At 48.0% G+C, this 14810-nt stretch overlaps 1 protein-coding gene across 6 annotated transcripts in view; it reads right to left on the reverse strand.

Moving 5' to 3' along the window:
* Positions 1–10573: 10573 nt before the first annotated feature.
* Positions 10574–14810, reverse strand: part of Chn1 (chimerin 1) — a 157930-nt gene continuing 153693 nt past the window's right edge. For all 6 annotated transcript variants that reach the window (XM_028880630.2, XM_037204884.1, XM_037204885.1 and 3 more), the window contains 2 exons: positions 12836–12941; positions 10574–11444 (listed from right to left, as the gene is read on the reverse strand). In XM_028880630.2, coding sequence (XP_028736463.1) covers positions 11273–11444; positions 12836–12941 — 278 coding nt within the window. In that variant the 3' untranslated portion in view covers positions 10574–11272. The remainder of the gene's footprint in view (positions 11445–12835; positions 12942–14810) is intronic.

Consider the following 14810-nt stretch of genomic DNA (forward strand, 5'->3'; position numbering starts at 1 on the left):
CCATCAAGCCTCCACAGGGGCTCGCTTGGGGAAGAGTTTGGCATCTCCTCAAAAAGTTAAACATAGAACTAGCTAGCACATGATCCAGCAGGTCTGCTTCTGGGGGCATATCCAAGAGACAGAGAGGTGTCTCAAACAGATCCCCGTACAGTGGTGTCCACAGTGGGAGCATCATTCATCACCACACAGAGGTAGAAACAACGCAGTATCACTCAAGAGATTAAGAGTGATAAATAAAGTCGTTTGGCCAGGGGCAAGGCAGAATAAGGTTAGGCCAGAGAGAGAGCGTAAGGGTGCGTAAGAGTGCTTGCTGCACAAGCATGGGCTCCTGAGTTCAAGTTCGTGCGCTTATAACCCCAGCACTGTGGGGAGGCTGGAGGGTGGAAGAGACATGAATGGGCACCATTGGGGCTTGCTGGCCACAAACTTGATAAACTTCCTTTTGCTATAAGTAGAAAGGTATTACTGATAGATACAGTAAAGCAGATGGGGCATATATGCACATATGAGCATATTAAAACCAATGTTGGACAAACCAGGTCCCCAGGCTTACTGGACATACCAGACCAATGTAGGGGGTAGTACCCTCTCAATTTTAATTCCATAAAAACGGATGACTTCTGGGCACTGTGGCACAGGCCTATAACCCTAGCACTTGAGAGACAGATGTAGGAGGATGTCACCGTAAGTTTCTCTGGTCCCATCTGGTCCCGCCCTGCCATTCCCCCCCACACCCTAACCCACCAGTTCCCCCCTCCCACAGTCTCTTATAAAATATCCACTAAGAGGCTTAATATTAATTGCAAATTATATGGCCTATGGGTCAGGCTCATTATTAACTAGCTCTTATAACTTAATTCAACCCAGTCCTATTATTCTATGTCTGGCCACGTGGCTTCGTGGCTTACCAGTATTTCCACATCTTGCTTCTCCTGGCTGTGGCTCCCAGCGTCTCCCCACTCTCCTGTCTCTTCCTCTCTCTCCCATTGGAATGTCCCGCCTAACCTTATTCTGCCTCGCCACTGGTCAAACAACTTATTTATCAACCAATCAGAGCAATGCATGTTCATAGCATACAGAAAGACATCCCACAGCAGGAGGATCTGGAGTTAAAGGTTGGATGGATGGAGAGAGAGAGAGAGAGAGAGAGACAGAGAGACACACGGAGAGAGAGACAGAGAGACGGGGAGAGAGAGGGAATAGACAGACAACTCTTAACACTTAGCACTGTGGTCTGTGATGGCCCACTGACCTGTCATCCAACCCACTCAGTGCAGGAGGAACCAGTAGGCGGAGGGTTCTAAACTGTCCTCAGAGCTCCAGCTCATCATGGTCCTGACTTGACACACCCGCTCCGTTACCGAATCACTCCCCACACATCCAGACCTGGTCCTGTGCCTCCTGTTGGCTCGATCCATTGCTGGTCTGCACACCTCCTGCAGCTGTCCAGCCGGTTCATACCTGGTCTACACACCTGGTGTACACACCTTGTGTACACACCTAGTGTAAACACCTGGTCTACACACCTGGTCTACACACCTGGTGTACACACCTTGTGTACACATCTAGTGTAAACACCTGTTCTACACACCTGATCCACACACCTAGTGTAAATACCTGGTCTACATACCTGGTCTACACACCTGGTCTACACACCTGGTCTACACACCTGCAGCAATCCTGGTGTGCTCTGTGTCCGTAGCACCCCTGCCCTGGCTCCACTAAGACCTCTTTGAACTGGTAGCCTCTGTAACCCTTCTGTAGCCGTTTGCAAAGTGCCATGTGTGCTCTGAGAGCTAATATCAGATTAGAATATAAGAACCCAGAGGAAAACAAAGATGGCGGTTCTGAGGAGTCTGAGAGACCCATGGAGGCTCTGAGGGGTGACGGCAGCAGAAATGGAGTCTGCAGGAGGTGCAATAACTTCAGAACAACTGAAAAAGAAGAAAAAGAAAGAAAGAAAAAGAAAAGGAAAGTCTGACGGGAAGACGCTTTTAAACCATGGACTCACGAATTTGAAAGATAGGGTGGAACCGAGCCGACAGCAGCGCGCATCTCAGGCAGCAGCAGGCTGCAAGCTCGGAGGTCGCGCCCCATAAGCTCTGGGGCTCCCAGCGCGGATGACAGGGAGATGTGGAGCGGTCTGGAGCTCCCTCGGAACCATGTCATTACTGAACAGAGTCGGCCCTAGGGGACCGCCCGCTGGCCCCCAACATGGAGCTGCTGAGGCTGCAGCCTGTACTGCTCGGCCTGCTGGGAGAGGGAGGGTGTGGGTCAGCTGTGCACCCGCAGGCTACGAACCCAAAGGGGAGTCGGAAGCCGCATCACCGCAGCAGCCACCCAGGGTAGAGAGGTGTGCAGCAGCCAGGAGCTGCACAGAGCCTGATCCCAGACGCCCCGCCCAGCCACAACATTACCCTGACTCTGGGCAACAGCGGGATATTCTAGTGAGCCTCAGCAATGCCTCCCTTTTAGCTTTTATCCCGAGACAGGGTCGGTTAAATGGCCTTGGTTGGCCTCGAACTTTGTAGTCCAGCAAAGCCTTACCCAACCCTCTCCCCCGGGAAGAAACAGAAACAAGAGAAAGAAAATGAAAACAAAAACCTAAACTGAAGAGACAGAGACAGGTCAGTGCTCCCAAAGACTCAAGTAGCCACTCAAGTAGGAAGGGGTGCAGAGAGGTCTGGGAGGGTGAGCTCCCCTGGAGGGTGACAGACACCACCATCAGGCTGCTTTGGGGAGGCAATTAGCACTAGGATCCTTTAATCAAGAGCAAAGCTATCACTAATTTATTTGACTTTACCAGCTGGGTGGTGGTGGCAGCTCACGCATTTAATCACAGCATTTGGGAGGCAGAGGCAGGCGGATCTCTGAGTTCAAGGCCAGCCTGGGCTACAGAGTTCCCTGACAGCCAGGACTGCAAACACAGAGAAACCCTGCCTCAAAAGAAGGAAAAAAGAAACAGTAGCCACCGACCACAGTTGAGGGCAGCCGTGGCGCAGGGCTGATGGGTGATGGGAGGCCTTGACTTTTTTTGATCCTCATGCCTCAGTCTACTGAGTAGCTGGGATTACAGCCGAAGCCTCCAGGCCTGCATAACTCGCCCTTTAATGTTTAACCCGCTCTTGATGCTTCTTGAAAAGAAAACAAAATCTCTAAAAAGTGAAAGATGTGAGACACATACTCAATGGAAAATTTGCTTCTCAAACAGCTCGAGCAGAAAACCTCTCATCCCCATGGCAACCAGATTCCACTGCGACCAACCGTACATCTCTGCCAGGTCACCCACCCGTTGGCAAGCCTTGCACATCAGCTCTTCCTAGCGGAACACGGATGACAGCGCCCACACAGTGGGCGGCCTCTGGGGCCCTCTCTCGTCTCCAAGTGCTGTGGGGGGAGGGCCACCTGACATGGAGCAGGCAGAGTGCCTCCTGGAAGTCCGTGAGACTTAGGCAAGCCCTGCCCTTCCTGCAGCCCTTTGGGGCTCAGGATTCTGGGACAAGTATGTGCTTCGATTCCATACTGAAGCCCTGACAAGATGGGGGATACTTTAAAGAGACCCTTGTTCCCTCCTTTCTATGATCAGATTATCTTTTATCTTTTTTCTTCTGAGACAGGGTTTCTCTGTGTAACAGCTCTGGCTGTCCTGGAACTCACTCCATAGACCAGGCTGGCCTCGAACTCACAAAGATCTGCTGCCTCTGCCTCTCAGTGCTGGGATTAAAGGCGTGCGCCACCACTGCCCGGCTAGATTATCATCTTTTTCCCTCTTGAAAATCAGCACGTTTAAGAAGAATGGGTTGATATGAAAAGAAAAAGACAGGAATTCTTCCAGGCCCTGAGTGGGTGCAATCAATATCACCAGAAATTCTTTTCTCTTTCAAAACTAGGAGATGTTGAAGACCTCATTTTCTTCAGCTAGACTTGAATAAATTTTTTTTTTTTTCTAACAGAGAGGGGAGAAAGTCTAGGCCTCGGTCTTCTTTCCCCAGGAAGGGACTCATAGCCTATCCCAAATTGGCACGTGTTCTAGTCTCTGTCACAAAGTTATCCTTAAATGACATGATGGCTGTAGGCTTATCTCTTCTCACTTCGATCAAACTACAATTAAATCCATTTTCTTTACCACTTTCTTTCCTAATTTCATTTAGAGAGGGAAGCCAGGTCCTGGGATCATGCCCCTGAATGTGGGGTTACCTGTGGGAAGGGTTTAGAGGCGCAGTGTGCTGCTCACCGGAACCACATAGCCTGGACTCCTCCATTTGGTTGAACCCAGTGCTAGCCAGGCTTGGCCGTATGGATATGTGACTACAGTGCTCCAGAGAGGCCACAGCCTGAAGGGCATCTTAAATCCAAGGCCTGTAGAAAGCTCAATGCCACCTGGAGAAACTTATTGAGCTCTTGCCTCAAAAAGTGAAAAAGAGGAGGCAGCGGAAATGGAGGAGGATGGGGAGGAGCGAGAGGAGCCTGGGGTTGTAGCTCAGCAGTAGAGAGCTTGTGCATCTGTAGGCAGCCTAGGCTCAGTTTTTGATACAGCAAGACAAGCAAACTGAAAGCTGGTGTAATTGCCTGGCAGAAATGAAGACTTCTAGAGACATTTTGGCTCTCCCTTTGGCTATCCGACAGAAATTCCCAGGCAATCGCTTGCTGGGGGAAGGAAGGCTGAAACCTGGTGCCAGTCAGAGAAGGAACTTGTCTCCTGGAAGATTCATACAGTTCTCATAACTGTCTGACCACCTAGCAGGAGAGACTAGAGTTCAGATGATGGGCAGTACCACATCTTGACCGGGACTGCTCAGTTATACATGCTGATTCCTTCTGTTTAGAACTGAACCGGGTCAGGGCCCCGAAGATGGACTTGGGAGAATCACTGGACCTCTTTTCTTCTTTCCAACGTGGCCACATTGATTTGATCTCCCTTTTCTGCTTATCACCATATATTGTCTCTTTAATTGACCTATTGAGGCTGGGTGGCCGAATCGAGCTTCTTAGGCTGCCAGGGCTTGGGCTCAGACTTGGTAACGCCAGGACACTGATGCCATTCTCATGCTTTGCTCCCTGGAACAGATGCTCTGACCCCTTGAGTTGGCACTGTTTCCTCCTTTGATCTCTTGGGAACAAGCCCTTCCTTGCAGGGTTCTGTCAGCACCAGGATCAGCCTAGAAGCAGGCCACTCATCCTTGAGGTCTCTCTTTCCTGTGGGAGTGGCCCAAGACCTAGTCATCATCCCTGTGGCCACCCTCCCCTACAGACCACAGGACAGCTCTCTTGATTGTGGGTATAAAAAGCAGGCCCTCAATTTGGGTGATTTGGGGATTCAGCCCTGGCTGGTCAGTGGTGTCTCCTCCTCCTGCCCACAGTGCGGAATTTATAATCAGCAAGCTTGGTCTCCAGTCCCAAGCTGTAGTCCTTCCCTGTAACACCACAGAAATCCTTGGTTGTGCTGTGAGCTGAGCATGTGTGTTTGGGGGCTGTCTTTGATCGGGACCAGATTTCAGTGCAGGAGGAACATACCAGTAAGAGACTGCGGTATTGCTGGTAGATCCCATGGAATTTCTCTACCACCTGTATTACCGTGTGTTTGATCAGATTGATCAGATTTTGGAGGGGAGAGGAAGTGCCTGGTGGTAGGCCATCTCTCTATACCTCAGGTAAAAGCCAAGCAGGGCCTGTCCCTTTCTGGGCCATTGGTAGACTCCTTGACACCCAACTATGGAGCGGTTGATGTGTGTGTTAGGCACAGGGCCTTTCTTGCTCGTGAAAACTCTCCAGAATGACCTCCCACCAACCCTCTGCTTCTCTCCATCCTAAAGCTACAAGAAGAAAAACAAATGGTGGTTCATGGGGTACAGACTGGGATTTTTTTCTTTCTATAACCCATATTCAGACCTGAAACAGTGTGAGTTTGCAATATAAAAGACTCTAACTTCCTCTGCAGATGGCTAACTATGAAACCTGGGAAGCCAGAGCCAAGCCAGAGGGGCACAGAGAGGAGGGGGAGGGGAGGGAGAGCGGAGAAATCTGCAGCAACCCAGACCAGCCTGTCTTTGTCTTCCTCCTTCCTTTCTTCTTTCTACCCTCTCTTCCTCCTTCCCTTCCTTCCTGCCTTGTAACTTAAAAGGTCAATTTTCAGGGGACCTTAATCTGAAGCAGCTTTTGAGTGTGTGCTAACCGTACACAATCCTTGACTCACTTGTCAAGCAACAGTATTTGGGGTATCAGTTTAGGAGTTCCACCAGCTAGCTCTCAGAACAATTCATAGTCTCAGCCAGAGTATGAAGAATTCTGGAAGTTATTGATCACTTCTACCACAAACCACTGCTGTGGGATCGGGCCCCTGAGTTTAATTCCTGTTACATAAAAATGCCCTTCAGTGGTTTCTAGGGCTCCTCCCTAGTTTCCTAATGAAGGATTTTAATTAATAAGCAGGTGTTTATATGATTCATTCTGATTCCTATGAAGTTTGATGAAGTCTCATTCCTTTTTTCTGACTTAGTGCTCATTTATATTTAGTGAGTTGTGCAAGTTAGAATTCAATGTGAATAAGAATGTATTGAGGGCAGAGTCAGACGTGGGTCAGAAACAGGGAAGTGACCGTGGAGAAAAGGACGGACTTTGGACTAATTAACTTTATGTGTTCTCCATGTCTTGGAGAGACTGCCCTCTCATATCTAGCCAATTCCTAGAAAGTGCAAAGGACTCCCCTTTGAGATGCCAAAGCACTCCAGAGCCGAGACCCCCACCAATCCCCGCCATCAAGCCAGTGTTCTTACACTACATCACTAGAGCCAGGTGGGAACCAGGAATCAATGTCATGGCCCACAGCCTAGGACTTGATTCCACTGGCAAGTCCTTGTCTAGAACCTGATAAAGGCTCTGGCCCAGGCCCAGGCCTTATGCTCTCTAGTCGCCTGCTGCTCCTTCCCCACGTGTCCGTGTGCTTGGCTCACCCTGCCTCCTGTTTCTTGTGTGTAGGAACTTCCTGTCAACTGTCTCTTCCCTGTTTGCTATTTGATTGTAGTTGCAGCAAATTCCTAGTGCGTTGTAACACACCCAGAGGAGATGAAGCGCTACAATTAGCAAGGGGGGACTGTAGAATTACCGGGGATGCTGTCTGCCCAGGCCTTGCCAACACCCTCGGATTTCATTGACCTGCGGTGATCTAATGGGCAGCTGGGCTCTAGAAACCCTAGGCCAGTGGTTCCCAGAGTGGAATCCTGGAACAGTGTCTGCATCATCTCCAAGTAGTTAGAAATGGAAATCTTGGGCCTACTCCAGGCCTTAACTCAGGAATTTGGAGTGGGGCCTGAAAACTTGCTTCCCAAGTTGCTCAGGTGACGAGGATGCCTAAGTTTGATGCGGTCAGAGATGCAGGAGTGGGTCCAGTCACAGCGGGTCTCATCAGCCGTGACAAGGAATGTGGCCTTGTTTTAGGTGTGAAGGAAGTTACAGGAAGAATTTGAACAGGTTCTGGCTGCTGCAAGCTACGCAGTGAGGAGCTGACTCACCAGAGGGGGTCTCCTGCCTGCAGCAGTAGATGGGGACAGTTGGTTCTGGGGAGTGGGGGTGAGCAGAGTCAGCCGAGAGGGAACAGCACGGGTAAGCCTGATTTCAGACCCTCCTGCATCAGCAGCCTGGAACATGAGGCAGCTACCGTCAGCAACTCAGAGCCCCGCTGTCTTCAGCCTGCTGCTGTTTCCTCAAGCACATACTCACAGGCCCAGGGCATGTCTGTAACCTGGGCTACAGGATGGAGACACAGGCCTTGGGCGCCGAGACTCTTCCCAATGACAATTTCCACTGACCCACCACAGTACCTCTATGACACTGGGCGAGACTGAGAGAGACAGATCTGTGGGATCTGTGGTCCCTGGAGGAGTCAAGTTAGCAATTCTGAAACACGACAAAAACAGCACATTTTTGGATCTTTAGAACAAAAGCTCTGGAGGCCTGGAGAGATGGCTCAGCAGCAAGAACACTGGCTGCTCTTGCTGAGGACCTGGGTTTGATTCCCAGCACCCACATGATGGCTCACAACCACCCATAACTCCAGTTCCAGGGGAGCCAATGCTGTCTTCTGGCCTCCATGGGCACCAGGCACATACATGTACACAGACATTCATGCAGACAGAACACACACGTACATAAAATAAACAACAAACCAGGGATTGACAGCACCCACACCAGTTCAATGGAAGTTTTTAGGTGAAGGTTTCTCATTTCCTATGGCAGCCCACACGCTGCATGTCTGCAGTCCCAGCTACTCAGGAGGCTGAGGCAGGGAGGTTATTCAAGTCACAAGCTGAAGGAGAGGCTGGGAAACACTGAGTCCCCGTCTCTAAATTAGGAGGTAGGTCAAAGCCTCACCCAGCTCCCAGTTTCCAGGGAAAACAAGGACCAGAGAATCATGTCAAGTGACATTGTAGGATCCAACTGCAAGTGTAACAATTTGGAAAATTCCAAACGAATTACAAGGGACTCAGGAGGACCATCCATCCATTAAGCCATGGCAACCACATGCAATGTAGAGTGCCTTATTTAAATTATAATGTTGGGAACAGGCAAAAAGCACCTTGTCCTAAGTACTGCCATTTTGACTTCAGATTCCATTTTACCTGTAAGGTGAAACAAAGTTCAGGTTCCCAAGTCACTAGGGGAGCTGGGAACCTTCCAGTAGCTGGCCCACCTCATCCCTAAACCATAGAAATGGTCGTTATGCATCTTTAGTTCTCTAGGAACATTATGACTGTTCCTAACAATAGAGAGATCCAATGAATCTGATTGGTTGGACTGAAGGCTTGCATTGTACGTCAACTAACAAGGAGGGAACATTCAGGGAAGCCCCTCGTCTCTAAATCTTGATTGGTGAAAACTGTAACTGTAACTTGCCAACAAAAGTTTGTGTTTTTTATGCTTAAAAACTTGCTTCAACTGGTATAGGGGTCGCAGTTCAGCTCACACGTCTGTTCTCAGCCACGGTTGACCAGTCCCTCCCTCCCCTTACTCTTGTGTGCTGCCCTGCATTAAATCTTGCTTTGCAGTAACCTCTTGTGAGTGCTTGGGTTGATTCGGAGCCTCGGACCACAACAATTCAGTCAATTACAAAACTTGGGCAATCAGGAAAAATTGGCTCTGATAATTTAGGGTAATAAAAAGGTATTGTGAGGCCTGGCACATGACTTATACCTATAATCCCAGCACTTTGAAGATTGAGGCAGGAGGATTACTGGAAGTTTGAGTCTTGCTTGCTACATAGTAGGTCCCATGGCCAGACTGGGTACAGAGATCCTGTCTTAAAATCCAGGAAGCCGGTCAGCTCTTTTAGATGCCTTGACAGTGTAACTTCCTGTTCCCCCCCCCCAAATAAAAGGCCCTGATCTGTGAGATGTGTGCGTAAATATGGATGGACTTCATGGCTGTAACTTACCATTATTTTTCATCGTAGTTGTTCGAATTCTCTGCACTGCTAGGTGAGGAGCACTCTGACCTCCGCCCTGTGGTTTGTTTCCACTTTGAAGATGATTTACGTTCCATCAGTCAGTCTCTGTACTTAACCAATCTGCATGTTCTGTTCCACACTGCTCAGTGTGGTTCCATTTTTCATAGGACACTGGTTAAAAGGACAGCTGTGATGGAATATTCCTGAGAGCCACCCTTTCCCTCAATGTAAACAGTCATGAAAAAGTAAACTAACAACGCACCCACTACGCCTAGGGCAGAGTATGGAGTCCGGAAAGTCTTGCATTTCCATCAGTTCCCATTGTTTTGAGGCAGACTTGATAGCTCAGAAATGCATTTCATTTTTATTTTGAGCCAGTTTCTCCATATTGCCTGGGCTGGTCTTGAACCCTTGGACTCAAATGCTGTTCCTCCTTTGGCCCCAAGGGCCCTCCCCCAGTAGCTAGGACCATAGTACACTGCTGTGCTCAGCTGTTCCACTGTGTGCATGAGACAAGTCTCATGTGCCTGAGGCTGGCCCTGAACTCCATCCTCCCACTTCTTCCTCCCGAGTGCTGGGATTAGAGGTGTGAACCTCCACATGAGTTCTGTTTTGTTTAAAGCAGGATGGAACTTCAGTCCTAGGTGTGTGCTCATCTAACAGTCCAAGAGACAGAATGAGATGGTTGTCTGCTCAAAGCCACATGGCTGACTGCTGACAGTCCCAGACACAGATCTCGGGCTCCTGGCATAAAGTGCAGAACTCCTCTGCCTGACAAGCTGCCTTGTGATTCACAGTAAAGCAGTAAAGCTTTAGCACATGACCCTAGCTGTTCCAGAAAAACTAGGTAGGTGCTCAGAAGTCGTCCTTTCAGTGAGCTCTCTTCACCTCAGGAATCCAGAGGAAAACTGCCCCCAAAGTGGAGAAAACACCACAGATTTCTGCCAGAGTAATAGGAGAAAAAAATAAATCCAAGAAGTGAATGCTGACTTCAGGCAGTTTAAGTTATTTTAGGAGATTACCACAACACCTCAGTGACCACAGGCAGGGAAGGGCAGCAACTGCTGTTAAATAAATGCCAGATACAATTTTCTAACTATTCTCCCCATGGCAAGAAAAAAGAGCTATGAATAGTTTTGATTCCTAAAAGCCAAATTTAATAAATTAATAACTGCATGCTAGGTAAAAATATAAATTTACAGCTGAAAACCAATAATTTAACAGAAATACTGTGTGGTGCATCTTTATTGGTAGGATAGCTTACGGAAGCAACAGAGCTGGAAACACATCTTGCCTTTGCTGAGCAGGAAGCACTGTGGCGGAGGAGAGAAAGAGAAGCTGGAAAGAAGTGTGTGGAGTCGGCGTATGGTACAGTGATGGTGAGGTAACAGCCAGGGTACTGCTTATGCATATGTGTGCGAGTGTGCAAGCATCAGAAACCGATGGCATGGACCCCAAAAGCGAAGTCATGACAGTTACTCTGGGAAGCATGCTGGGTGACAACCACAGACAACCCAGGACAGAGAGGCGGAGCAGGTACAAGTCTGTGATTCCTTGATGTGGGGTTTCCTCACCAAACAGGGGTAATCATGCAGTAGCTTGAGTGTCTCTTAACATGATGAACACCCAGGATGACCAGAACCGGAAGCGTGTGTTCACTGTTTTACAAGGACAGCTGTGTGGTGCTACAGAAAGACAGGAAGTTCCTTCATTTTAATCTGGGTATTTGGCCAAACCTCTAACCAAGGAACAATTCAGCTAGTGAAGCTAATTAAATTACTAGAAACCATTCCTTCATCTGTAAAACATGTCTTCCTTCCTCAAGTTAAAACTCTAGAATAAAATGTCTTCATTTTTGATAAGCAGCTCCACCACGAGTCTCTGATAGCGGATGTCGTTCAGGGCGGCCATTGGGTCTAGTTCTGGGGATCGCATGAGGGTTGGTCCAAACACAATCCCAAGGTTCTCTGCACTCATCAGATTCTCCTTCTCATGAAGGGTCACTCTGAAAAACACAAGTGGAACAGAGTCTTCATCAAGTCTGAGCACCCAAATGAAAACCAGAGCCACAGCAAGGTCTGTGTCCACTGGCTTGCTCTCCCCAGTTATTTTCTGGGCTTCTCGTAAACTTCAAGGAACGGAACCTCATTTGAAGGAGGTCATGCTGATAAAGAACTCAAAGCCCCGGTGATTGCTGGGGCTCACATCTGAACTGTGTGCATTCAGATATTTGTGGATTCTCCTTCTAAGACATATTTCCAAAAATGGGGGAAGTGGAGGAGGAAGAGGTCGGCCCTCCCTTTCCTTTGGCTTTCTGGCTCTCCCCGGGGCCTTTCTGCAAGGGAAATCTGAGTGTCTAGGCGAGCAGCTGTGAGGGCATGAAGAGCAGCTTACAGTTAGGACAGCATCTCCTGCTGCTATCCCACAGCTGATATCAGCACAGAGCATGTTACAGAGTGAGTATGTATTATAGAACATGTCACTAAAGCCAAATATGAAGCAAACTTCAATTTACAAATGGCGTTAGTTGTGAGCATACTCAAAGAAAGTTCTAACTCATGGTGCCTTTAAAGTGGGAAAGGCTGGGTGTGGTGGCTCACACCTTTAATCTTAGTACCAGAGGCAAGGCAGGCAGATCTCTGTGAGATGAACCTTGTCTATAGAGTAAGTTACAGGTCTGCCAGGGTTACATAGGAAGACACTGTCTCAAAAACCAAAGACAAGAAGGAGGAGGAAGAAAGAAAAAAAGAAAGAAGAAAGGAGCAGGTATCCCAAATGACTGAAATATGCATGTGCTTTTGGATGATGCAAGCTTTGGGGCACATAGGATTTTTGTTTCTAATTGATTTTAGAGTTTGAGGCCCTAAATCCATTGACATCATATGACTAAGAAGTTTTTTTATTTCAACTGCTAGAGATTGATGACCATCAATTATAAAACAACTTAAACTCTAACTGAAAGTATTCCTCCCTACTCCATCGCTGTTTATGCCTTTCCAGTGTTGGTACCAGCAGCAGTTAAATAGCCTAACATCCTAGGCCAAGCTTGAAGTGCTTACTTGGAGCAATAAGCCAAGCAAAGTGAGTTGCCTCACAAACTGACAGCAGCAGCCTTTTCCCTTCTACAAAATGTTCACCGATGTCTCAGAACACTAGCAAACTCACAAGCAGGTCCTAGAACTGCAAGACATGGATGTCAGGATGAGGCTGGCATGTGGTACTGCAGTGTACAATATTTTTAGCACCCTTTCCCAACTAACGCAATTTCTCACAAGACAAGGCTGCTATGCACCTACGCATTCACTCAAGAGAACATGTCCCTTGTTTCACCTTTTGCTTAATCTTATTCTTGGGATTTGGCTGTAATACAGCACTAAGCTACAAGCTGCAACTTGCCTCTTGAGATGTGCCATAAGGTACCGGAGGGTTTCGCAGTGGGCAGGCGGCAGCAGTCTCAGAGCTTCGTGAAGGGTCTCCAACTGCTCATCAGGGTCCATCATTTCTACAATAGCAAGGAGAGAGGCTCTAGCAGAAAACTGAGGTGAATGCTTATGCACTACTCTTCCATGATGCTTTTGTAAAGCAAGCAAAAATGATTTCTCACAGAACCTTACTCAAACAAAACAGCTGTCCAAGGCCATCTTAAGTCCAGTGTGGGAACAGGGTTTAATGAGCTTTTTTTTCCCCCCCAAAATGGACACACTAGATATCCAGAATGTAACTGTAACAAATCCAGGCACATGTAGAAAAACAAATAAAGCCTTATATACTCGAATGAGTTCATCTGAGAACATTAAAGACACACATATTGCTCAGAATATTTTAGAACCCCCCTATAGTATACAAGCCAGCCAGCCCAATACTTCTTGTGACTCCTGGCAAAATCTTACTGATAATATTTTTTTCTTTTTTAAATGACATTGTTTTTCTTTGTAGTGTTACAGGCAGAACCCATGTCTCATAAATAGTAGGCAAGTACTCTACCACTGAGCAATATCCCAGCCCTTTATCTTTCTAAGCCAAGAAATGTATCATCTAACATTTGCTTGCTGTATTTATTATACTATGTGTTATATAACAAAATGAAGTCTCCCTTTAAAGCATGAGGACTCTAATTCTGAAGAACACACAGCAGGCAGTTCTAAGTGTGCTGTGCCATGGTGGGATCCTGGGATCAGGGGCTCTTCCAAAGGAGGAGCATGAAGGGAAGCTCTCCATCTGGCCATCTGAGATCTGCACTGGGGACTCACATGCCAGTCCGTTACTGTAGGAACTCCGCTCCACCTATCAATCACACCTGCAACACAAACAGCTGAAGAAGCTATGGCAATTCTGCACTCTTGAAAAACCACCACAGCATGTTCTCACTCTGGCTACAAGGAGTGCCTTAAATGCTGGGTCTCAGGCCAACCCCAACGGGACCTCCCACTGTTGAGTCCTGATCAAGACGGCAGCCTTGAACCGCTGGGAAGGCTCCATCTGCTGAGCAGCCCATGTTTAAGACAGAAAGCTGAAACTCTGGTCTCTCTCCCGTATCCGCAGCCCAGCTCAATGACAATGTAGACTATGTCTACTGGTCTGGCAAGGGCCAGTGCAGAACAAAGGCTGAGCTAAAGTATGGCAGAGCAGGCCCAATGATTCTCAGAAGGTGACTAGTGATGGGCGCTTTTTAGTTCAAAAGAACCTTTGACTGCTTTGCAGCTTTGGTCCAAAGCTTCCTCAATTCCCATTTCATTTCTTTATAACAAAGAATGTGTTCTTTGCCTTTGCCATGATAGATAATGCATGACCTCCAAACCGTGGGGACTTTAAAGAGAATCTGTTCATAACACAGCTATTTTCTCAGATCCTGAAATTCAGTAATTGAATTTCTAGAATAAGAGAAGGAAATTCTGTTTACTATGGAAGTTAGCTCTAAGCACAGGGCTAAATTAATTTGAAATGACATGATTTCAGAAATCAAAAACAGACTTTTCTTTTTAACTTCTACAATTAATCTTGACCAAGAGAAGCTGGAGACAGTGGGAAGCTGTGGAGAGCACTGGTGTGCTAGCACAGGGGAGCTCAGCTCTGCCGAGAGGGGCTGACAGTGGATACTGAGGCCGGTACCGCAGTCTACAGGGCACAAGAGTGTGGCAGGCGCTGTGAGACAGCCCCGAGGATGCACTGCTGGGCGCTTGGATTTTAAAGGTCAGGAAAAACCTCAGTGTGAGGGAAAGGTCTTGAGTAAAGCCACAGAGGAAGGAAGGGAGGAGAGAGGAGGGAGACGTCCCTGCTGAGCTGTGTAACGTCCTAAGGGGCATGCCGGTGAGACTGAGGGGCAACGGAGCAGGGACCGCTGTACGAGAATGGAGGGGTGAAGTCAGGACGG

The sequence above is a fragment of the Peromyscus leucopus genome, chromosome 4 (genome assembly GCF_004664715.2).
Source record: "Peromyscus leucopus breed LL Stock chromosome 4, UCI_PerLeu_2.1, whole genome shotgun sequence".
Lineage (NCBI taxonomy): Eukaryota > Metazoa > Chordata > Mammalia > Rodentia > Cricetidae > Peromyscus > Peromyscus leucopus.